We start from the raw sequence: 25,706 nt of genomic DNA on the forward strand, positions 1-25,706 counted from the left end.
CCTATAAAACTGTCCCCTGTGCCTGTTGTATTCGTTTTCTGTTTGGTTGTTTTAAAATTAGTTGAGCATCGGAGGTACACCGTTGATGGCACCCTTGAGAATCGTGCTTAACCAAAGACAGAGACTAGATTTGAGTGAACTCAAAAAATGATTCTCAAAGAATAAGATCGACCAGCAGAAGGTTTTCTTAGCATGGAAGCATACCTTGAAGCTCACCTTTAACGTATAATGAAAGCTCATATATGGCTTCTCTGTAGAAATAGAGGTCCCTGTTCAATAAATACATTCTGCACGTGAGCGCGTGCATGAAGACTAGTTAAATTGTGAAAGCAAGGTTCGAAAGGAGACAAAAGCCTAAAGACAAATGAAAGTTTTGAACCAGTGAGCAATAAACGATCAATATTCAACCACAAACCAGTGAGCAATAAATGATCAATTTTTAACCATTGTTTCTACGTTGCAGGAAACTGTTCATAGTCGAGTACTACCGATCATATTTTGAAAATTTTAACTTTGCAATATCCACGATATCATGTGTGGTTGCATATAAATGGAGAAATTTTTTAATGTGACCAGAATACGAGTTGGTACATCACATGCCACTATACAAATTGTGAGATATGTGTTCTAAAAAGTTAACAACTTAAAAAATACAATTTCCCATCACTTATATAATAACACGTGATGTATTACCCGTGTTCTGGAATTTACATTAAGAATAAAGAAAATAATATTTAATAAACAACTGATTTAATCACATTATTGTTAGCCCATTGTAAAGTTAAGCCTACCCCCTCCCCCTTTTGTCACATCCTGACTCCGCTGTAGCACGATATTGTCTGCTTTGGACCACGCCTTCACATATTTGTTCTTGGGTTTCCACGCAAAACACGTCATGCTAAGAAGAGAGGGGCATGTACATATAAGGCCAGGGACCAATCCCCACCCCGCTGATGTGGGATACTACAATCCACCTCCTTTAGTGAGATCGACATCCTCGTCGACACATCTAAATGGACGGTGAGTCTAGCTCTGATACCAAATTGTCACATCCCGACTCCGCCGTAGTACGATATTGTCCGCCTTGGCCATGCCCTCACGAATTTGTTCTTGGGTTTCACCCAAAACTCGTCATTCTAGAAAGAGAGGGGTATGTACATATAAGGCCAAGGACCAACCCCCACCACGCGGATGATGGGGATACTACACCTTTAGTTTACCTATCTTGCTTGATTTGCTTGTTTTCCTCACTTTGTATTGCTTGTTTTCCAAATCTCTTTATTTTGGGTTCCAAATTTAAGAATGTCTCACTTTTTCGTTATCATCCATCCAACCAAAAAAATAAATAAAGTCAAGTCAATATCTCTTTTTATTGATTTTTAATTTTTCCTCCCACTTCTATTATTCTACTATCGTTTTTAATAATTTAATAAAATTCAGAAATTGGGGATTGGCCTGGATTATTGTTCTAACAGGAATTAGCTCTTTGTAATTGCTCTGAGCATGAAGAAAGTAGTCTGCTTGTTGATGGCTAATCCAGATGTTTTGGTTCTTTTTTAATGTTTTTTTCTGATATAGAGAGTAAAACTACTATTGTTATCCGAAGACCATACCATATATCTAGTGTAGTTTGATTAGCCTAATCCATTTTATATCATCTTTCCAACAAAAATAAATAAATTGAGTCAAGTCAATGGTCTCTTTTTACCGAATTTTAATTCTTCATTTGGCAATATAATTATTGGAGTCTCTTTTTACTGATTTTTAATTCTTCATTTGACAATATAATTATTGGAGTTGGTCCGTAATTCAAAACTAAGAACGTGCTTACAATTTTATATTACACTGTCATGAAACACGCGATATGTGAATTTGACTTTGGATGAATTAGAATCTGTTATTGTTAATCTTTTTTATATTTTAATCAAATTTTCTCACATTTTCAAAGTTACATTATCTGGTTTGCTGGGAGTGGGGGAGCTTTATACCGGGGGCGGCCTAGGGACAGTTTTCAGTGTGCTGTATGACGGAAAGGGATCCTCTACGACATCTTCAACGAGGTGAAAGCAAAGACGTCCATGTTCAAACCCGTCTTGCATGCTGAGCTCTATTTTGATTTCGTTTAAGTTGATCATGATGACCAGTGGTAGGTCTATGAATTATTTTCAAGGAGTTAATGAGTAAAAGAAGTACTCAACTGTTTTTTAGAGCACAGATATTAACGGAAATTCTCTCCCGCACATGTTTTTTCATGAATGAATTGTTGAGGTTTAGGACAAACCTCATTTCTGACCTGCTCTACGGATTGCAAGACGACCAAAATATATAGGCTCAAGTGCATAATATGGGCTAAAACTTTTGCGGCTTGAAGATTTTTGGGCTTAGTTAGAGCATCTCTTCAAGAGAAATTCTAAATTTTTGCTAAACTAAGTGAGCAGTATAAAACACTATTTTAGCTACTCAACTTAATTTTTCATCTCCAACAACACTATTTTAACAAACTTCGAATATTTTATTATTAAAAATTCAAACTCAACCCACTCATTTTGTAAAACAATATTCCCTCTTCATTTTCTCCTTGCTCAAGGGTCTACCCTCCAATGTTATTTTTTTTTTTACATTTAACAAGTGAATAGTTGAACTCTAAATTTAATGAGTGGCCGTTCATTTTGTTATAATGGAGACTCTTTTACAACATCTCTTGGAGATGAATTTTTTGAGTTTTGCTCCTTAAAACAGAGTTTTTAGAGTGTTGATTGTTTTCCAACAAAAAAAATACAAAATTCCAATTTTCCTGTTAGTGTGGTGGTACAAAAAGTATAGAAAATAAATTCAAAAGAGTAGATCAGTAAAATTGGTTTGTGGTTGTTGAAAGGTTCCAACTTGCGACGGATTGCGAAAGGTTTGTGGTTGTTGAAAGGTTCCAATTTTCCGGAGTGGTTGTTGAAAGGTTCCAACTTGCAACTAATTGCGAGTGAACACAACACTTTTCAGGAAGGGATGGAAAATGGGTTTGTGGTACATGAATTCCTTGTCCCCAAAGAAAGAAAAAAAATAAATTGTAAGGTATTTCTGAAATCATAAGAACAACAACAAGATATTAGTATCACGAATGCAATAATAAAATCAACATGAAAAGGAAATAAGCTTATCTGTAGCAGAGGAAGACAGATGGTAGGGTTCCAGGAAGAGTCTTCTCCACTCAAACAATCGTTAGTTCCTTTGCTAGTGAATAGGGTTTAGCAGGAAAGAGGTTAATTATTGTGAGTGCAACGACCTCCTAATATACGGATAATTATCCATGTAATACAGCCTATCAACTGATTACATGGGATATTCCATATCAATTAGGGTATCATAATAGTCCTAAATGGTAACAAATTCTTTGTCAACTAATTAAGGTTTTCATGATTAATTGCACTAAATAAGGACTCCTAAACCTAACCAAATAAGGCTCCATAATTTTCTCAACTATTAACTCGGATTGACCAAGTTACTTGTATGTCAAGAAACGGCGAGTACATGTCCTTTGACACTCACAACTTACATTCTCCCACTTGAGTGTCCAAGGACATGATACTTACTTGATTAGGTGGTAAGTGATCACTGAGTCCCACAAAATTTGCAACTATACCTTTAACAACTTGTCACTTGTAGTTTAAATATTGGATTATAGAAAATAACATGTAATTGCTTTTACATGTTTACTCTATTACCACGAATATCAAATTACAGGCACAATGTTGCCTGACATCATTCATTAAATTCAGGTTGATAAGCAAAAGATCAACTCTTGAACTAAGCCTCATGCAAGCATGGCTCATATTTTTCTATCAATTTATAATGTGATAAGAGGACAAGTAAATACTACATACTATTTACAAAATTAGGATCTCTTATTAAACTTATGAACAAAACCTAAACAAAAACTCTTAAAATATCAGCCACTAACACTTCAAATTTTTTAACACAAAAGGTAATCTCCTACTCCCACTGATTAACAGAAATAAAATTATATAAACAAATTATTACTCCCACTGACTAAGAGAGTAAAAAAAAATCTTTATAAATGTCTAAAAAAATTAAAAAATTAAAAAATGAAACAGATACCTTTCAAATACTCCCATTAGCAAAAGATAAATCATGGGATCTAGAACATAAAATTTGTGAGCTCAACATCTTTATTCTAGATATCTGTAGGGAAGTGACTCTTGTGACTGAAAAAATATACAAAATCATCTGGTCAGTTTTGTTCATCTAACATTTGACAGAAATAGAAAACTTTAACTGTGACAGCCCGTTCCGAAAATTTTAAAAACTTACGCATGAAAAGACGATGTTTTGAGTTATTTTTTGGGTTTTGTTGACATGTTTTGAGCCACACACACACTCCCACACTCCACACCGTTTTCTCCCTTTCCTCTGCATCGGTCCCGAGCCCCATTCCTTTCCCATTTTCCTTGAAACGTACGGACACACACACAAACTCATCAAACCTTCACAGATCGAAGAAACAAAGTACATATCCATGCTCGTGAGGCTTGTAGGAGTCCAACCATACCCATTTCAGGTAAGAATACCTTCGTTTTCACGTCGAACTTGGGATACCCGATTTTGGGTACTGTTCATGCACACATAATTTCTCATGTTTTTGGGAATTTCAAGCTTGTAGGAAGCTTGGTGAGGTCCCTAGGAGGCTTGGGGTGGTTCGTTTGAAGGTTTTGGACGTCGAGACAGTGAGTTTCGAGTTTGGCCGGAGTTGGGGTGATTTTCCAGGTGAGATTTCGTGGATTTTAGCACTTGAAAGTAGTATTATTTTGTTCCTCTCGTTGTAAGCTTCATTTTGGTACCAATTTTGTAAAATTTGGTTGAAAAACGAAGAAGATATCACGATTTGAAAATTTCCCGATTTTTCGGCGTCGGAGTCTTGCCGGAGAAGACGACGGAATATTCCGTCAAAACTGACGGAATATTCCTAACACCGTTGACGGAATCCGTTAGGGATAACAGAATATTCCTGACGGCGTCAACGTGCCAGGCACGTGCCTGCGCGTGGGGGCATGTGCGACGGTGAAAAATTATTTTAAAAATATGGGGATGTTCCTGAGGTTGAGTAGATCACGTTGGTGTATTCATACACCCCATTTGAGTATTGTACGAGAAGTTATTTCTTAAGTTTGGTTATGTGCTTTAAAATTAACGTTTTTATAGTTGTTTCGCATATAGGTGAATCCTATCCCGAGGACGCGGCAGGGGGGTTACGACCCTTCCACTTACCAGTGAGTGGGCTTTTGGTTTTCCGTATATACCTATATACTTATATTTCCCCAGAAATTGATTTAAATGTTTATTAGTTATATGCCATATATTATATTGCCGTTTGTGTGCATGGCTAGTTGCATTTATATATGTGTATGTATTGGTGCTGCGGATGCACAGGTAAGTGCCAGGTAAGTGTAATTCATGTTTACATTCAGTAGTGATTTGAGATGCATAGAGAGCTCATAACCTGCACCCCGGTGTTAGTGCTCCCGCCCAGAGTTGGGCACAGTCCTTCACGTGATGTTCACCTCCCGCACCACACGCTCAGCTTGGATCCAAGTTAGGTGCACAGTCCTATCGTACAGACCACTTTAGGTGGTTCCGACTCATAGGTGACCCGTGATTATTCGCACAGCCTTCACGTGATCGTAGCACTTGAGCGTATATATATATTACACCCAGGCCTGTCGTACAGACCACTTTAGGTGGTTCCGACTCGTGTGCAGGTCTAGTTAGTGAGATTGAGATTTGAGCTCTAGATTCAGCCGTACAGGTCACGTTAGGTGACTCCGGCTGCCAGATTATATGTTAGTGATATAATTATACCTGAGCACTTACATTTCATTTGAGGTTTTGGCATAGCATATTCTTGAGCATGGTTGACATATGTTTATATATATATATATATATATATATATATATATGTCTATTTTCTGGGAAGTATACAGGTTTTACAGCGAGGGGTTAGAACTATTTATTAAATGGTTTTCGAAAAGCTTTGTTCTTGCCCACTCACGCTTTTGTTTTGCGCCCCTCCAGGTTCTAGTTGGCTAGCACGTTTGGTGGTTTCCCTAAGGATTTTCCCGGCATATCTGACAGACGATCACCAGCGTAGGACCACCTTCGGGTGTACTTTTGTTGCGTCATTTTCTCCCGGACTGCTTTAGGCTTTATGCTCTGAACTTAGCATCGCACTTACGCTTGCACTTGTTATTACTTTATGTAAAACCAGTTTTTATTTATTCTTACATTTTACATTATTATTTTATTAGCTTCCGCACTGTGCACATGGTTACGTCACTTTCACGTGACAGCCAACATGCCCTGATCTAGGTCAGGGTGTGTCATTAACTGAATGTTTTTCTGATTGCAACAAAAACATATAAGTCCAAAATCATCTTTGGACATTTTCTGATTATATTAGGTTTTCACAGCTAAAACATAAAATACAAGGGCAAACGTATATAGTTTCAACACTTTTGAGCAGATGAAGTATATACAATCTTGTCAATTCCATGTTTAACCGTTCACTGATTTATAGTTGGACTGAATAAGAAAACTTTTTTGAGCAGAATATACTCATTAACCCTTCTTGAATTTCCTGCAAGATTAGTTGCATATATAACAAATAAAATATAAACAAGTACGATAATGTACGTTTTATCTACCAAAACTATGACCATTACAAGCAAGCAAAATTGATTAGTGTAAAGCCCATAATACATTATTTCTCCCACTTGGGCAAACACTCAAAATTGCAAGTTTAAACACTAGAGAAAGTGGTTTTCATATAACAAAATATAGGCTAGTTGAATCAATAAAGATCAAATACATATTTTATTTTATTTTATTTTTTTAAAGTAGGTTAGAATTAAAAGTTCCATATGCAATGACTACAAATTTTATTTTATTTTAGTATGTGAGAGAAGACCCACATATGTGTTAAAGGTTAGGTCATAAATTAAAATGAAACCTAATAAGAGAATCCAAACTCAAAATTTATGTTTTAATTCTAAAACAAAGTCGACTAAAGTAAACACATAGATATCTCAACAACATAATTTTAATCCAATTTAGAATTCACAGAAAATTAAGGCAAAAGATTGGAAAATTTACCTACTCATTCTCAATTCTGCAAGATTCATAATGGAAGTAATCAAGTTGTGGAGGATCAAACCAACTCCAAATTGCATGATTGTTACACCTTTGGGCAAAAACTAATCATGCAAAGAAAATACCTGCATAGCTAGCCCAAACATAAAATACACAAAATACATATAGCTTCAACAACTTTGGCCAGATGAAAATATGTTAGAAGTACTTTATGATGATTTGCAATAATACTAATTTATAATTGGTAAGTGATTTCCTGAAATTCTCATTGGGACAAAAGTATTCACCATATAAATTAGAATTTTGATTTTTGAAAATAATACTTTAGAACAGTATTAAATAACTGATTCTCAAAAGATTAAATCAAACACAAGAGTATGTCATTGTTAACATTGAACAATAAAGTTCTCGAAAGAGGAAACATGATTATTCAGTTATTCGATAGAGACCAAAATGATCAATTAGTAAATTGATATCACTTTCCATTTTTTTTTTCTTTTTCTCGAAAGACAATGATCATCATAATCATAATTGATGACCAAAAAAAATATTGGTTTGAGCAAAATAAACCAATACATCTTTAAATCAAAATTTAATCAGTGTTGTCTATAAAAGTCATTAGTATTGAGAATTTGCATAAAATAAGGACTTATTGGAACCATAAACTTGGATAATAATCGGTACCAATAGATGTGCACAAATCAGTGAAACAATATCACATAACAAAACTAGTTTTGAAGTACCAAAATTCAGCAATACTACTTTAGTTTGCAAATTCACTAAAAACTCAATTCTCTTTAGGTTGTCATGAAAATTTTTAGGTATGCACTAGACATATATGGCTACTATTTCGCAAAATTTCATGATTTTTAAAATTTTTAAGCGAGCTAAACATGAATTTGAAAAGAGAGGTGCTTTAGAAACATCAGAAAATGTTCAATACAAACCTGAGATTACAAACTCACCAAATATTCATTGTTCATCCGATATGCATGAAAATTTTCAGACATAAAGTAAACATACAAATTTGTTAATTCCCAAAATTTCATAACTTTTGAGACTTTACAAAAGAAAATTAGAAATGGGATGTGCTGCAGAAACGGCAAAAATTCTGCAGTACATAATGGAGACTAAATAATTCACCAAAAATTCATTTTTTTCTCCAATATGCATGAAGATTTTCAAAAATGAAGTAGGCAGGTAAATCAATTGTCACCCAAAATTCCATGATTTTTTCGATTTTAAAAGTGGGCTAAAAATAAAATTGAAATGGAATGTGCTGCAAAACTGCATAAATTCTGCAGTACAGTCTCAAGATTAAAAAATTCACTAATAATTCATTTTCAAACCAATGCTCATGAAAATTTCCAGATTTAAAATAAATATCTCAATGTATATTATACTAAAATTTCTTGAATTTATCAATTACATAAATATATCAAAATAATATTACAAACACACTATTCTGTAGAAGTCTGCAGGCTTCCAGCAACATGATATCACACTTAAAAATTTACCATAAAATCCATTTCTTGTCCCAAAAAAGATAAAAAATGGAAATATTGTCAGCGTCTACAATCCATTCGATATTACAACATGTCAAAATTTCATAATATTTGGAGTTATGAAAGTCTATTAAGCCCAGGTTATTGTCATGAATGGTTTTCCTTATGAAAATTACATCAGTTATATATAATACTAAAAGTAATATTTATTGCAATAATAGAAGCGACTATCATTTCATAGAGAAATAACCAAGAACGAAAACTTACTTATTCATTTGCATATGCACTATATGGATAAGAGTCGAAAAATGCAAAATTGAATTAATCCCAAATGAAAACACCATATTTGCTAAAAAACAACAAGATAGTTTTCAACTTCTCAATTATAATATCACAAAATCAATTCAGTTGAAACAAAAAGCTTAATTTCAATTCAACCAAATTGCAATAATTTATGAAAAGCAGTTTCATACCTTCGCGGGAATACCCCGAAATTTCAAGCTTCAATTCGAGCATTACAGTGATTGAAGGAGGTTGGTGTAAGCTGGGCATTTATGAACAGCAACCCTCACGCGAGGGAGAAACCCTTTACTGTTCGCATGTTTTAACCTCTTTTTTTATTTTTTATTAATCAAATAAAAACCGGTAATATTTATCAACTAAAATAATAATCAGAAAATTATATAATAAATCAAAATATTACCCAAGATAAGATTAGGTCATCGTTCACCGTGACCTTGATATATATATATATATATATTAATTATTAATTCATAATTATCAAATAGGAGTCCATAAAGTCGCATAAAACAAACCTTGTTAGAGTTGTATACCTAATTTCAGTTTATCTTGATGCCCAGGTAAACGTGATAAAAAAAAACTGCAAGAAAAAATTTGCAGAAACCAGAAGCATGGTTATGAAAGAAAAACCTCATTGCCCAGATTCAACAATCCTATTTCCTAGTACTTTATTTTGGCATTAGATAGATAACTTATTTAAAGATACTTGATTCATATAATTGGAAAATTCACAACATAGATGACACGATCTTCTCGGCAATACAAGGTTAACATATCCATACAAGAAGAAAAAACACGGAAGCAGGAAAAAGCCCAAAATCATATCACTAGAGCGTGATTAGTCGAACCAAAACAAACCCACTCTTAATAATTAAATGAGAGCCAAAAGGAAAAAGAAATAATTAAATTTCATGAAAACTACTTAAAGGCAGCAGTATGCATAGTCACCACCTAGACCAGTCCATATATTATAGTCAATAGAAATCATACCAAATAGAATTATATATATCACGGTTCTCTAATCATATTGGTTGAAAAGAATTTGAAATTAACCAATCGCAAAGAACCCCTTCCTCCGAACCCTAAGCTTGTTGTGTGGCTCTGATACCACATGTAAGATATTTCTAAAATCATAAGAACAACAACAAGACATTAGAATCACGAATGCAATAATAAAATCAGTGTGCAAAGGAAATAAACTTATCTGTAGAAGAGGAAGACCTGATGCTAGGGTTCCAGGAAGGGTTTTCTCCATTCAAGCAGTCGTTAGTTCCTTTGCTAGTGAATAGGGTTTAGCACGAAAGAAGGATAATTACTGTGAGTGCAGGGACCTCCTAATATATTGATAATTATCCATGTAATCCAACCTATCAGCTGATTACATGGGATATTCCATATCAATTAGGGTATCATAATAGTCCTAAATGGTAACGAATTATTTGTCAACTAATTAAGGTTTTCATGATTAATTGCACTAAATAAGGACTTCTAAACCTAACCAAATAAAGCTCCATAATTTTCTCAACTATTAACTCGGATTGACCAAGTTACTTTATGTCAAGAAACGGCAAGTACATGTCCCTTGACACTCGCAACTTACAGAAATGCCCCCATGCATACCAACTGTTTGCGTTGCGGTGTCCAGAAAATTTTAAATTATTTCAATATTATTTGTATTATATTAAAATTTATCTTTGGATCATTGCATTGTAATTATGCTCTTGTAGGAAGCCATGAGTGTGATAGGTGCGATATTTTGGTTAGCGGAAGCTTCTTCTTGATCAGTCAATGCAAAATATATTAGTTTCGAAGTTTCCCAGAAAGCAGCTTTGCAATTTGGTTAATGAGGTAGGTGAAAGCAAAAGTTAGTGGATTCAACTAAGAAGTTCTTAGCCTCCTATATGAAACAGGATCGGATTGTTCCTTACATTAAGAGCATTTTTATTTGGGTTTTTTCATACTACTACGTTCTCCTCTTGTCTTCAAATTTTGATGGAAATGATTGCAAGTTAGTTTTCGGATTTTTCGGTGTCGTGTTTTGTTTGAGGGAAGCTGGAATGGCTGGGGGGCTTTTTGCAGGGGCTGCTGTAGGAACATTGTTTACTCTGCTGTATGATGTTGTGAAGGATGTCAAGGACAAGACTATGATGTTTAAGGAGCTCCTCAGAGATCTCAATTCCACACTAGAAGCGTTAAAGCCGCTGATAGATGACTTAGCAAAGTACAAAGCGGTGTTGGATCAATCAAACAAGGAAGTAGAAAAAATTGAGAAACAAATGAAGAATGGGAAAGAGTTAGTTCTCGAGTGCTCCAAGCCTAGCCGGTGGAAACTCTTCAAAAAGTATAAATACACCAACCGACTTCTCAATTTGGATAAGTATCTAAAAAGGTTGTTGACGATACTGGATGTGGAGGGAACAAGGAATACGTTTGAGAACTTGGTTGTTTCAAGGGAGATGGTGTTGTGAGGGAGGACTTGGCTGTTTCAAGGGCGACATTTGGTGTTGCGAGGGAGAACTTGGCTGTTTCAAGGGAGTCATTTGGTGTTGCGAGGGCGAAATCGGCCGTTTCAGGGGAGACATTTGGTGTTGCCAGGGTGAACTTGGTTGTTTCAAGGGAGACATTTGGTGTTTTGAGTGAGACCTTGGCTGCTGCGAAGGAGATCTTGGCTGCTGTCCAGAAAAATGGTTCGGTAGGAAACAAAGAGAATGTTGTGATACAAAAGCAAGAAGGATTTCATGATTTCCGTTCAGTTCCAGAACCTCCACATGTTACAGTTGGATTGGATGAGCCTTTGAGGTATTTGAAGAAGATGCTTCTTACAAGCGATTTCTCAATGTTAGTGCTGACTGCTACGGGAGGATGTGGGAAAACCACATTGGCAATGAAGTCAAGATAAGGACGTCAAAGGTATGATAGTACTTTCTAATAGCTAATTGAGAAGTGTTATAGAAGAATTAATCTGTAATTTCACATCTTTTTCTCTCGATTAGTACAACTAGTATGTTATAGATGTCGTTCGTTGAGTTGAAGCCTTTTGTATGAGTTTACAGCACCTATTTATACCAAATCAAACCCAGCTTCAGATATATATAATACCAAAGTTAATCCAAAGTGTAATATTTCAATTGCTTGAATATTATGTCTTATTGGATATTAGTCTCACTCATGCGTTATATCAGTAAAGGATCGTCCCCATTGCTGATATACAGTTCATATCTGAGTCTTACATGAATATAAATGGAAAACCTCATGGGTAGGAATTTACTACACTAGCTTCATGATTGAACTACGTTCCATTAGGACAACAACTTTAACTCGTTTCATACTCTTTGCATATGCTAGGGCTGTACTTGAGATCAAGGTTTAGTTCAAGGAAAATATATTCTTTGTCACTGTTTCGGAACACCCCAACTCAGATGTAGAAAAGCTATATCAACGCATAAAGTCTCAGGAAGCAGGACAAGATCTACTGTTGGTCCTGGATGATGTTTAGTCCAACACTGTTCTAAACATCCAACACTGTTCTTCAGAAGTTTGTTGAATTGAAGTTGCGAAATTACAAGATCTTGGTGACATCGAGATCTGAATTTCCAGGATTTGGCACTCCGTATAAACTCAAACCTTTGGAGTATAAAGATTCAATGACTCTTTTGCGTCATTCAGTAGCCCTGGGAGATAGCTTGTTTGTTCCAGAAGATCTCCTGAGAGAGGTTTATTTCTCACTATGCAATTCGTGACACAATATACTCATCAAGGCCTCACAAATTATAGGGCAACAAAGTGGGGATAAGAAATTGTTTTGATCTTTTATGATCAGTATACAAATACAAGTATGCACGTATAGAAGCGAACACCCATTTTACCATATGAACGTGCAAATGATCATTCACGAATCACATATGATTTTAATTAAGAACTAAAACTAAAATAAGAATGAAGATAAGTAGGTAGTCATTAACCATTTTCATGAAACCATTGAGATGTTAAAAGAAACTTGAACTTACAGTATGCAACTCAGATAGTAGTTGACATCATTTGATACAACTAAGCTGCAGATACTAAAGCACTGTAAGGGAGTTCCGCTTGCCATTACAGTGACCAGGAACTCACTTAGCGGACAAGCTGCAGAATCCTGGCTTTCAAGACTAGAAGACTGGCGTAGAGGTTCTATTCTTGATTATGAGACTAAGTTGCTTCTTTGCCTTCAAAGTAGCATAGATGCCTTAGGTGACAAAGAGGCTATCACCAGGGAATGTTTCATGGACCTTGTTTCATTTCCTGAAGATCAAAGAATCTCTGCTGCTGCTTTCATTGATATGTGGGCAGAGTTATATGTGCTAGATGGGGACTTTCGGTCCATCAAGAACCTCCACGAGCTCGCCAGGAAAGGTCTGGCAAATCTTGTGATCACTAGGTACGCAAGATTTTATGTTTCTCCAGTATAATATTCTCATTGAAAATTTCTATGTTCATGAGTAGCTCCTACCATATTATACAACTGCAAGTCTGCAACTGACTGAGTTTGGATTGTTACCAGGAAGGAGAATATGGAGATTCTGGATAACTACTACAGCGAACACTTTGTTCGCCAGCATGATATGCTTAGAGAGCTGGGTATCTACATTGCGAAACTAGACCCAATAGAAGATAGAAAAAGACTGATTGTCGTAAGTGGACGCAATCAACCCAAGTGGTTGAGGGAGCAGAAATCTCAAGCCATCAATGCTCGCCTATTATCTATCTGCTCTGGTTGTCCCATCTCTCTCTCTTTATAAAATGCATATACATGCATGTACCTATGACCAGCATATGTACACACACATGCATACACATTCGTGCGTGCTCACATCCAAACACACACACACACACACACTCAGATTTGAATAGCACTATCATTTATGTTCTCCACACACATCAACACATACACAAGTACATGTATATGTACACACGCAAATGCATGTGCCCACACAGACACACACACTAAAATATGCAGTAAAGTTTAATGTAATTCTCACCTACTCATATCTCGTTGCATATTGTTTGCAGATGTAACGTACCCAACACAATGGCAGAGTGTTCATCTACCACAAGTTGAGGTTCTAGTTTTGAATTTTAAGACAGAACAATGCCTTACCTGAATTTGTGCAGAAAATTGACAAACTGAAGGTTCTAATAGTCACAAACTATGGTTTATCACCTACTGAATTGAGTAATTTCTATCTTCTGGAATCATTATCAAATCTGAAGAGAATCAGATTAGAGAGTATTTCAATTCATTCCATAACCAAGAACTGGGTACCATTGAAGAGTCTAAAGAAGATATCTTTATTCATGTGTAACATGGGTCAAGCATTCCACAATTGTTCCATCAAAATTTCAGATGCCTGGCCAGGTTTAGAGGAAATGAATATCGACTATTGCCATGATTTGGTGGAACTGCCTGCCGAGCTCTGTGATCTTGTTCATATGAAGATTCTCAGTATCACCAACTGCCATAAGCTATCTTCCTTGCCTGAAGAGATCGGAAAGCTGAAGAATTTGGATGTATTGAGACTAAGGTCCTGTACAGAGTTGGTAAGGCTTCCGGTTTCAATTGAGAACCTCACTAAGTTGCGCTGCCTTGACATGTATAATTGTTTCGGCATTAGGAAGTTGCCTGAAGGCATTGGTAAGATGAGAGGTTTAAGAAGGATCAACATGGGACAATGCTCAAGATTGGAGGAGTTGCCTCTATCAGTGTGGGATCTTGACGAGCAGTTAGAGGAAGTGATTTGTGATGAAGAGAAGAAACCTTTCTGGGATTCCTTCTTAGCCAGAGACAAAATCAAGGTGACAAAAGAAAAATCCACTCTGAATTGGCTCGAAAAGCCTTAGTTATGAAACCTGTCTTTCCTCAATAAATGTTGAAGCAACATGTTTCTGATTTGCGTTGCATTGTTTTCCTCAATAAATGTTGGAGCAACATGTTTAGTTCATGGTTCTGTTCAATTTCTATGTTTCATCATGAGTTTGTAATACTTTTTATTTCAATCGCTTTTGAGTCTTCATATCTTGTGTTGTTTTTTTTATGTATAAATATCATGTTATTGTTTTACACAATATAAATATGTGTATTATATTTTTTTGGATTATACGAAACAAAATGTGTTTTAACCGCACCTAATATGTTAATTATGCACTTGGTTATATCTATATGTTTTTTTTTTTTTTTTTTTTTTTTTTTTTTTTTTTTTTTTTTTTTTTTTGGTAAAGATTATCTAAGTTGTGGTTTACCATATTGTCAAAATATGATCAGTAGTGCTCGACCACAAGTGAGTTAACTGCAACGTAGAAATAATGGTTAAATATTTAATCAATCATTGCTCTTTGGTTCAAAACTTTCATTTGTCTTTCTCTATGCTTTTGTTTTCTTTCAAAACTTGCTTTCTCAATTTAGTAGGATAAGAAACAAAATTTTCTCTGTCACCATATGAAAGATTCCCAGACATGCTGATGCAGTTTCCTGGTTAATTTCCAAGTCTTCCTCCGTAGTCAATTGAACTTTTTTTTGTTTATCCTACCTTGCTTGATCACTGACAACGTAAGAGAAAATTGAACTTTGTATTGCTTGTTTTCTGAATCTCTTTATTTTGGGTTCCAAATTTAAAAGTGTCTCACTTTTCCATTATCATCCATCCAATCTAAAAAATAAATTGAGTCAGTGGTCTCTTTTTATTAATTTTTAATACTTCTATTATCTTTTTTATTATTTAATAAAATTGAGAGATAGGGACTGGGAACTGTTGTTATATTGGGAAATGATCTCTTTCTAATCGTTCTGAACAAAAAGGAAGTAACGTACTTTATAGTTGATGGCTAATCCGAAGTCTTGGTTCTTTTTTACTGTCTTGTGTTGGTGTAGAGAGTAAAGCTACTATTGTAATCTGACGACCAACTTTATGTGTAGTTCTACTCGCCTAATCTGTTATCATCACACCAACTCTTTTTATTTATTTTTAGTTCTTCCTCACAACTGTATTCTTGAGTATTCTTTTTTATTGTTTAATAAAATTTGGAGATAAGGGATTGAGAATTGTTGTTCTGTCTGGGAATTAGCTCTTTCTAATTGCTTTAAGTGCGAAGGAAGTAGCTTATTTTATAGTTGATGACTAATCCCGAAATCTTGGTTCTTTTTTATTGTCTTGTGCTTATTTTAGAGAATAAAGCTACTATTGTAATCTAACGACCAAACTTTATATGAAGTATAGTTTGACTCGCCTATCCATTGTCATCCTTCCAACAAAAAAACAAATAGAGTAAGTCAATGGTCTTTTTAAAATTGTTATAAATAGGCAAAAGTTAGAGAAATAATCTTTGCTAAAAACAGGAGCATAGCGGGTGCAAAATATCATGCTATAATTTTAGTAGCTATAACACAAAGGATGGCAGAGAAAGAGAGGGAATGAGATATACTGATATTATTTATTTGATTCTTTCTTTTGCAGTGTGTTCTGATAACACATGGATCACTCTATTTATAGAGCTACTCCCATGAGAACATTCAAAAATGATATGATGGCTACTTTTGACAATATTACTTAACAACAAATATATTACTATTGTTTTCACCTTTTTCCAAATGCATGTGGGATGTGGGTATACTAATGCATGTGGGATGTGGGCATACACCATACAGCTTTTACAACACACCCCCTTGGATGCCCACATATCAACATTAGTTGCCTAACCTTGCTTGGAAAAAAACCCAGTGGGAAAAAACCATAGCGAAGGAAAAAGAGTACAACTTTACCTGGATTATTGATATAGTGTTATGTAAGCTTATGTTGCCTCGTTAAAACTTTGATAGGAAAAACTCAGTGGGAAAAATCCTAATCGAAGGAAAAAGAGTACAACATGCATGTATCATGGATGCTCCCCCTGAATTATATCTCACCATGATTATGCATTCTTCAAATTTAGTTGATTGGTAAGCCGACGTAATCTGATTCCCTGCACTAACTTCTGAAATGTGCACTTTGGTAAAGATTTGGTGAACAAGTCTGCCAGATTTTCATTGGAACGGATTTGTCTGATATCAATAACTTTAGCCTTCTGAAGTTCATGTGCACTAGAAAACTTTAGAGATATGTGTTTAGTCTTATCGCCCTTGATGAATCCTCCCTTCATTTAGGCAACACAGGCTGCATTATCTTCATAGATGACAGTTGGAGTGTCTGTCTTTGAAGTTAAACCACATGAATTCCAAATATGATGGATCATTGATCTTAACCAAGAACATTCACGACTTGCTTCATGTAAAGCAAGTATTTCCGAGTGATTGAAAGATGTAGCAACTAGTGTTTGCTTTGTTGAGCACCATGAGATTGTTGTATCTCTATTAGTGAACACATATCCAGTTTGTGAGACGGCTTTATGAGGATTAGAGAGGAAACCAGCATTTGCATATCCAGTAAAGATCTGGTCATTTGTGGATTTCTCTGAGTAGAAGAGACTCATGTTTGTTGTCCCACGAAGGTATCGCAAAACATCTTTTATTCCTTTCCAATGACGAATTGTTAGAGTAAAACTATACCTTGCTAACAGGTTAATTGAAAAAGCTATATCTGGTCGAGTACCTGTGCTAAATATAATAAAACACCTATTGCACTCAGATATGGTACTTCTGGACCAAGGACCATTTCATCATCTTCTTTTGGACCAAATGGATCTTTCTTAATGTCCGAAGAATGAACGACCATTGGCGTGCTAAGTGGATAAGCCTTATCCATTCCAAATCGCTTCAGGATTTTTTCAATATAAGCTGATTGATGGACCAAAATTCCACTAGCACAATGTTCGATCTGTAGGCCGAGACAATATTTTGCTTTCCCAAGGTCTTTCATTTCAAATTCGCTTTTCAGATATTAAGTAGTTTTATTGAGCTCTTCAAAAGTTCCAACTAGGTTCATATCATCGACATATACTGCCACTATAGCAAATCCAAAATTGGATTTCTTAATGAACACACAATGGCAAATGACATTGTTGATATATCCTTCTTTGATCAAATACTCACTGAGACGATTATACCACATTCGTCCGGATTGTTTCAGCCCATATAATGATTGCCTTAATTTGATTGAAAGTATACTTGTGGTTTATTAGTCGTTTCAGGCAACTTAAGTCCTTCTCGGACTTTCATATATATGTTAGTATCTAATTCTCCATATAGATACGCGGTGATGACATCCATAAGTCACATGTCAAGTTTTTCTGAAACCACTAAACTTATCAAGTAACAGAACGTAATTGCGTCCATTATAGGAAAGTACATCTCCTCATAATCAATTCCAGGTCTTTGTGAAAGACCTTGTGCAACAAGTTGTGTTTTATATCTTGCAATCTCATTTTTCTCATTGTGCTTTCTTGTGAATACCCATTTGTAACCCACGGGATTCACATCAAGCGGGGTTTGGACTATCGGTCCAAAAACAATTCGTCTTTCCAAGGAATTTAATTCTGCCTAGATTGTATCTTTCCATTTAGGTCAATTTTTTCTCTGTTTGCATTCATCAACAGAGCGGGGCTCAATATCATTGTTTAATATGATTTCACTGGCTAGTGAGAATGTGAACATATTGTCGATGATTATTTTATTTTGATCCCACAATTCGTTAGTACATGCATAATTTATGGAGATTTATTTGCTTTCATGCACTTCTGTCTCTTCAGGGACATGTGTCTCATCAAGGACATTTTCCTTTTCAGAATCATGAATTGGGGATTTATCATTCATTTTCTTTTCTTGAATGATTTCATTTGGATTCAGCTGTGCTCTTGCCTTTCTCTTTTGAGGGGCTAAATCTTTTGAACCTAGGGGTTTACCAAGCTTCAGGCGTGCACCAGATGATTCATTTGCTGCCACTTTATTTTTTCCAATAAGGACATCCATTTTTATAAGTGCATTTGCAGCTGGAATATGTGACTTTCTCACTTTTGAAACTAAATGCATTTGGCATTTGATTAGCAATACTTTGAAGGTGAACGATCCTTTCACTTCATTTTCATATTGAGTGCTTCGTGGGTCAAAATGAGATAAGGTGGGACCAGCCCATGTCAATTCTTACCGTCCTTCTGGAACGGTATTTTCTCCCCCTAATGACGGGAAGACTGTCTTATCAAAATGACAATCCTCAAAACAAGCTGTAAATATATCACCTGTTAAGGGTTCCAAATATCTAATGATAGATGTTGAATCAAAACCCACATAAATTCCCAGTCTGCGTTGATGTCCCATTTTAGTGCATTATGGCGGTGCAATAGGCACATAAACAACACAACAAAAAACTCGTAAATGTGAAATGTTTGGCTAATACCCAAACATAAGTTGTACTAATGAGTATTGGTGGTTGCCTATAGGTCTCAATCGAACCAATGATGCAGCATGTAAGATGGCATGTCCCCATGCAGAAACTGGCAATTTTATTTTCATAAGCAGAATGCGAGCTATTAACTGAAGCCGCTTGATCAATGCTTCTGCTAAATCATTTTGAGTATGGACATGAGGAACAAGGTGTTCAACATCAATGCCCAATGTCATGCAATAATCATCAAAGGTTTGGGATGTAAATTCACCAGCGTTATCAAGTCAGATTGACTTAATGGGGGTAATCTGGGAACTGTGCTTGCAACTTAATTATCTGAGTAAGAAGTCTCACAAAAGCTACATTTCGAGTAAACAAGAGACAAACATGTGACCATCTGGAAGATGCATCAACCAAAACCATAAAATATCAAAATCGTCCACAAGATGGTTAAATAAGCCCACAAATATCCCCTTGAATTCTTTGCAAAACTGATGGGGATTCAACATCAACCTTTAGTTGTGATGGTTTAATTACCAACTTCCCTTAAAAACAAGCCTTGCAAGGGTATCATTTGAGATAACAATGTGTCTACTGAAGAATGGATGTCCATTATAGTTGGTTATGATCATACGCATCATGGTGGATCCTGGATGGCTCGAACGGTCATGCTAAAGCATGTAAACTTTTGAATCAATGAACTTCTGGTTCATGACAGTATGTGATTCAACTGTCTTTATGTATGTATAATGTAATCCACTCGACAAACCATGCAACTTCTCAAATATACGCTTCTGGGTATCATTGGAGGTAATGCATATATACTCCACATTTTCTGCATTTTTCGTTTCAATGTGGTATCCATTTAAACGTATGTTTTTGAACCTCAACAAATTTCGAGTAGATCGAGTAGCATACAACGCATTTTGTATGGACAATATTGTTCCATTTGGTAACATAATCTGGGCTTTTCTTGAGCCTTCAATTACGTCTAATTGGCTTGATATTGTTGTTACCCTTACTTTTGTAAGCATTAAACTTGAGAAATACTTTCGATCATGAAGTATTGTATGCGTGGTTGCACTGTCTGCAAGACAAATGTCTCTGCTATTTCTCATGTTTTGAGAATAACCACAGTTTTTATCCATACTTTCTGAGTAAAGGGGATCACAATTAAAAACAACTTATTCATAAAAGGAAATTGAAATGCCATTTTTATTGAATTGAAATGCGAGTTTTATACTACAAGTTCAGAATAAAAAATACATCAAACATAAATGATTCAATCGGACCGATACACTTCATTCCCTCTTTCCATAATGAATTATGAAGCATCTAAGTGATTTGTGTTCAACTGCCCTAATAAGTTGAGCACTGGATCAGGTATATCCATTGGTCTAGCTTGGTCAAGGAAATTGATCTTGACACCCCTCTCCTTGAGGGATGCTTAATATAGATCCACCAAATGTTTTGGGGTACGACAGGTACGCGCCCAGTGCCCATTGCCACCACACCTATAGCAAGCTCTTTCAGAGTTTCTAAGAACGTTGTTCATATAAGCTTTTCCTTTGTGGCGATTTGCATTCTTAAAGCTCGGGCATAAATTATGCCTTAGAACCTGTTTGTGAAATTGGACACCATGGTTCTTGCCTTTCCCATTTGATTGGCCTCACTTGGAGCCACGTCCTTGTTTGTAATTATTGCCACAATAGGATGTGGTATTCCCTTCAAGGGAAGCATCATTCACTTCTGGCAATGGTGCCGATCCAGTAGGTCGGGACTGATGATTCTTTATGAGGAGCTCATTGTTTTGTTCAGCTACTAAGAGCACAAATATCAACTGGTTGTATTCAGTGAAGCAATGCTCTCTATACTGCTGATGCAGGAGCACGTTGGAGGCATGACAGGTGTTGAAAGTCTTTTCCAGCATATCTTCCTCATTAATGGTTTCCCTACAGAGCTTCATCTGTGAGCTAATTCTGAACATCGTAGAATTGTACTCAGCCACTAACTTAAAATATTGATCCTTAGGTGAGTGCACTCATAACGAGCTCTTGGAAGAATCATTATTTTCTGGTGATTGTATCTATTTCTCAATGCCTTCTAGAGAGCTAATGGATCTTCAACCGTTAGGTACTCGCTCTTTAGTCCTTCATCAAGGTGACGACGAATAAAGATCATGGCATTCGCCTGATCTTGAGATGATGCACTGTTTTCCTCCTTAATGATTTTTCTAAGATTTCCTACCTCCATATGGATCTTGGTATCCATGACCTAGGTAAGGTAGTTCTTCCTAGCAATGTCCAAGGCAACAAAATCAAGTTTTGCCAAGTTAGTCATTTTCTTTTGTAAAAGAGAGATGTGTAAGAACTTGCAATAATATGTATTCCTGGAGGAATATAGTGTTAGAACTTCTAGTTCTTACAAATTTTTCATTTTGATATGCAATCCAAAATGATAAGCACTCGAAACTTTAGGCTTGAGATTTAAATGATTGATGAGAAAGGCGATTGTACCGCACCATTCTTATTGAAGTAAGCATAGGATGGGCGATTATTTCGCACCACTCAAACTGCAGGAAAATTTAAATATGCAAGGTGGACGATTATGCCGCACTACCTAAAATTGTAGTAAAATTAAATAGCAAGCAAATTTAAATATGCAGAGTGGACGATTATACCGCACCACCTAAAATTTCAGTAAAATTAAATCTGCAGTCCAAGATAGGTGATGATACAGCACCATCTTTGATCGCAGTAAAATTAACATAAATAAATACTGGGTTAGTAATCACGAACTACACCAAACCAGAAATCAAATATATAAGTAATTGTTAAATTGAGAACAAGAAACAGACATGGTGCAAACAGTTCTTCACGAGGGTATATCCAGTAGGTGAGGCAAAGGAAGAAGAAGAACAGTAAAATCCTAGGAGGAAACATTTTTTTTCTTTCGGCGAAGGGAAATGAGAAATGGTTAGAGAGTCGTACCGATAACATGTTATAAATAGGCAAAAGTTAGATAAATAACTTTTACTAAAGACAGGAGTAAAGCGGGTGCAAAATATCACACTATAACTTTAGTATCTATAACACAAGAGATGGCAGATAAAGAGAAGGAGGGAGATATACTGATATTATTTATTTGATTATTTCTTTCGTAATGTGTTTTGATAACACATGGATCACTCTATTAATAGAGCTACTCCCATTAGAACATCCAAAAATGATATGATGATTACTTTTGACAATATTACATAATAATAAATATATTACTATCATTTTCACCTTTTTCCAAATGCATGTGGGATTTGGCATACACCATACAGCTTTTATAACAAAAATAAAGTTTTGATAGAATGAATCAATTTTTGAGTTTTCTCTTTTAAAATAAAGTTGTGATTTTTTACAGCTAAAAACACGAAATTCCTAATTGAATACACCCCTAAGTTTAAAAGGGTAGATTAGTAAATTGCCTACATGATAGGAGTTAAAGTTACCTTTTTGGGTAAAATCTTCCTCTTGTTACTGTTACTAGTTCTTTCTGAGAAAAGTACCACCACCGCCGTGGTTGTTGAGTTGGAAGTGAGCGGTGACCGGAGAAAAGGAATGCAATTGAAAGGTTCCAACTTGCGGCTGATTGCGAGTGAACACAACAATTTTCAGAAAAGGGATGGAAAACAGGTTTCTGGTAAGCGGATTCCTTGTCCACAAAGAAATAAAAAGAAGAAATCCCCCCATGCACACCAACAGTTCTGCGTTGCGGTCCGCAAAATTAGACAAGACTATGATGTTGTTAAGGATGGGCTTTTTGCAGGGGCTGCTGTAGGAACATTGTTTACTCTGCTGTATGATGTTGTTAAGGATGTCAAGGGTAGGACTATGATGTTTAAAGAGCTCATCGAAGATTTTTGGAGTGCTAATAACAATTTTCTATATTTATATACATTTTATTTTATTTTGGAAGTCAACTTCCTTTTTATTTTGTTTCTTTATCAATATGGGAGTATCACTGATTGTGACTCTGTGCAACTAGTTGTTGATTTGTTTTGAATAATCAACATTATTTCTTACAATGTCTTGGGTGTATGAATAACAGAAAGAAAACAGTCATGATACAAGCTAATAGTAGTAATACTAATTAGTAAACAACTTGTGCATGATGTTTGCTTATAACCAAACTAATAGTAGTAATAGCCTTATGTTATTCTTTATCTTGCTTGATCACCAATAACGTAAGAGAAAATCGAACTTTGTATTGCGTGTTTTTCTGAATCTCTTTATTTTGGGTTGCAAATTTAAGAATGTCTCACTTTTTTATTATCATCCATCTAACCAAAAAAATAAATATAGTCAGGTCAATGGTCTCTTTTTATTGATTTTTAATTTTTCCTCCCACTTCTATTCTTTTATTATTTAATAAAATTCGGAAATTGGGGATTGACTGGTACTACTGTTTTATCGGAAATTAAATTTTTCTAATTACTCTGAGCAGGAAGAAAGTAGTCTATTTTATAATTGATGGCTAATCCAGATGTCTTAGTTCTTTTTTACTGTCTTATGCTGGTTTAGAGAGTAAAACTACTACTGTAATTTTAAAACCATACCATATATGTAATGTAGTTCGATTAACATAATCCATTATATATCATCTTTTCAACCGAAAAAATAAATCGAGTCCAGTCAATAGTCTCTTTTTATTGATTTTTAATTCTTCATTTGGCAGCATGATTATTGAAGTTGATCCGTAATTCAAAACCAAGAACGTGCTTACAATTTTATATTACGTTGTCACGAAGCACATCATATGTGAATTTGGCTTTGGATAATTTAGAATCTGTTATTGTTAATCTTTTTTAATCAAATTTTCTCACATTTTCAAAGTTATATTGTCTGATCTGCTGGTAGTGGGGGAACAGTTTTCAGTGTGATCTACGACATCTTCAAGGAGGCGAAAGCAAAGACGTCCATGTTCAAACCCGTCTTGGATGTATTTTGATTTCCTTTACGTTGATCATGATGACTAGTGGTAGGTTTATGAATTATTTTCCAGGAGTTAATGAGTAAAAGTAGTACTCAACCTTCTTGTAGAGCACAAATATTAGCGGAAATTCTCTCATGCACATGTTTTTTCATGAATGAACTGTTGAGATCTAAGACAAACCTCATTTTCGACCTACTCTAAGAGCAGTTCCACCGGGGAACTGATAGGCCGGCACCCAGCCAAAAAAATGGCCCGACACCCAGGCTTTGCACTCCAGCCTAGCGGATAGGCCAGCACCTAGCCTAAGCCAGGCAAGAGACTGGCCCATAATCGACATACCTATGGGACGACCTACTTGATGCAGGTTGAAGTTAGTCACTTTTTTTTTTTTTTTTTTTTTTTTTTTTTTTTTTTTTTGCGCCAGAGAGGGACTTGTTGTGGAGGTCGAGTTCGTCGGAAAATCTGAAGAAAAAAAAAATGCACCGACAACATGTTTGCATCAAAGCAAAGGTTTCCAACACGATTTATAAGTTAGAAACCATAAGAATAGGATTGAGAGCTTACCCAGGTGAAATGCAAGAGATTTCACCGAGAATTGGACCTTGAACTCATCGGAGTTTGTATGTTTTCCTTTGTCGGAATCACATGCAAGGAATTAAGCCCTCGAATTAACCACAAAAATTGCAACACAACAGGATTTAAAGCTCAAGAACACAATACAGTGATAGAAACATCACCTGGTTTAGAGATTGAGAGCTCAAGCTCTCGACTTCAATGGTAGGACCTCGCACCATGCACCGATGCCGCATGCAAGGCCATGTTTGGGTTCCTTGAGCTCCAGGGATTACAAAAATAATATTTTTGTGTTTGGTTTGTTGAAGGTTTTGAAGAGGAAGGAGAAGGAGAGCTCACGGGAGCAAGCTGGAAAAGAGAGAGAGTGAGAGAGAGAGAGAGAGAGAGAGAGAGAGAGAGAGAGAGAGAGAGAGAGAGAGAGAGAGAGAGAGAGAGAGAGAGAGAGAGAGAGAGTCGGTTGGGGATGTAGAGGAAGAGTACAGAGGGTTAGTGGAAAGGTGACTTATCTTCTTTTTTTTTTTTTAATACAATTATTATTTTATAATAAATAATAATAATATTTTAATAAAATTGATTAGGCTATTTTTTTTTAGGGGTGGAGATGCTCTTGACCTATTACTATTCATTGGGGTCTATCACTATTCATTGAGTGGATAAATGTGCTGGGTGCTGGTGCAAAGTCTTTAAGGGTGGAATTGCTCTTAGGGGTGGAACTGCTCTAAGGATTGCAAGACGACAAAAATGTATAGCCTCAAGTGCATAATATGGGCTAAAACTTTTGCGGCTCGAAGACTTTTGGATCCAGTTAGAGCATCTCTCTAAGAGAAACTCTAAATTTTGTTTA

The 25,706-nt window shown here is 35.7% G+C and overlaps 1 protein-coding gene and 1 pseudogene across 1 annotated transcript; one reads left to right on the forward strand and one right to left on the reverse strand.

Annotated features, from left to right (window-relative positions):
• Window positions 1–12,604: 12,604 nt before the first annotated feature.
• Window positions 12,605–14,920, forward strand: LOC137747833 (probable disease resistance protein At5g66900; annotated as a pseudogene).
• A 6,055-nt stretch (window positions 14,921–20,975) lies between these two features.
• On the reverse strand, window positions 20,976–21,577 carry LOC137747834 (uncharacterized). Its single transcript, XM_068487975.1, has 2 exons — window positions 21,444–21,577; window positions 20,976–21,285 (listed from the first exon to the last, which is right to left on the reverse strand). Exons 1-2 carry the CDS (start codon window positions 21,575–21,577, stop codon window positions 20,976–20,978), a joined length of 444 nt encoding a protein of 147 aa, XP_068344076.1.
• Window positions 21,578–25,706: the final 4,129 nt, after the last annotated feature.

This window comes from Pyrus communis, chromosome 10 (assembly GCF_963583255.1).
Source record: "Pyrus communis chromosome 10, drPyrComm1.1, whole genome shotgun sequence".
Lineage (NCBI taxonomy): Eukaryota > Viridiplantae > Streptophyta > Magnoliopsida > Rosales > Rosaceae > Pyrus > Pyrus communis.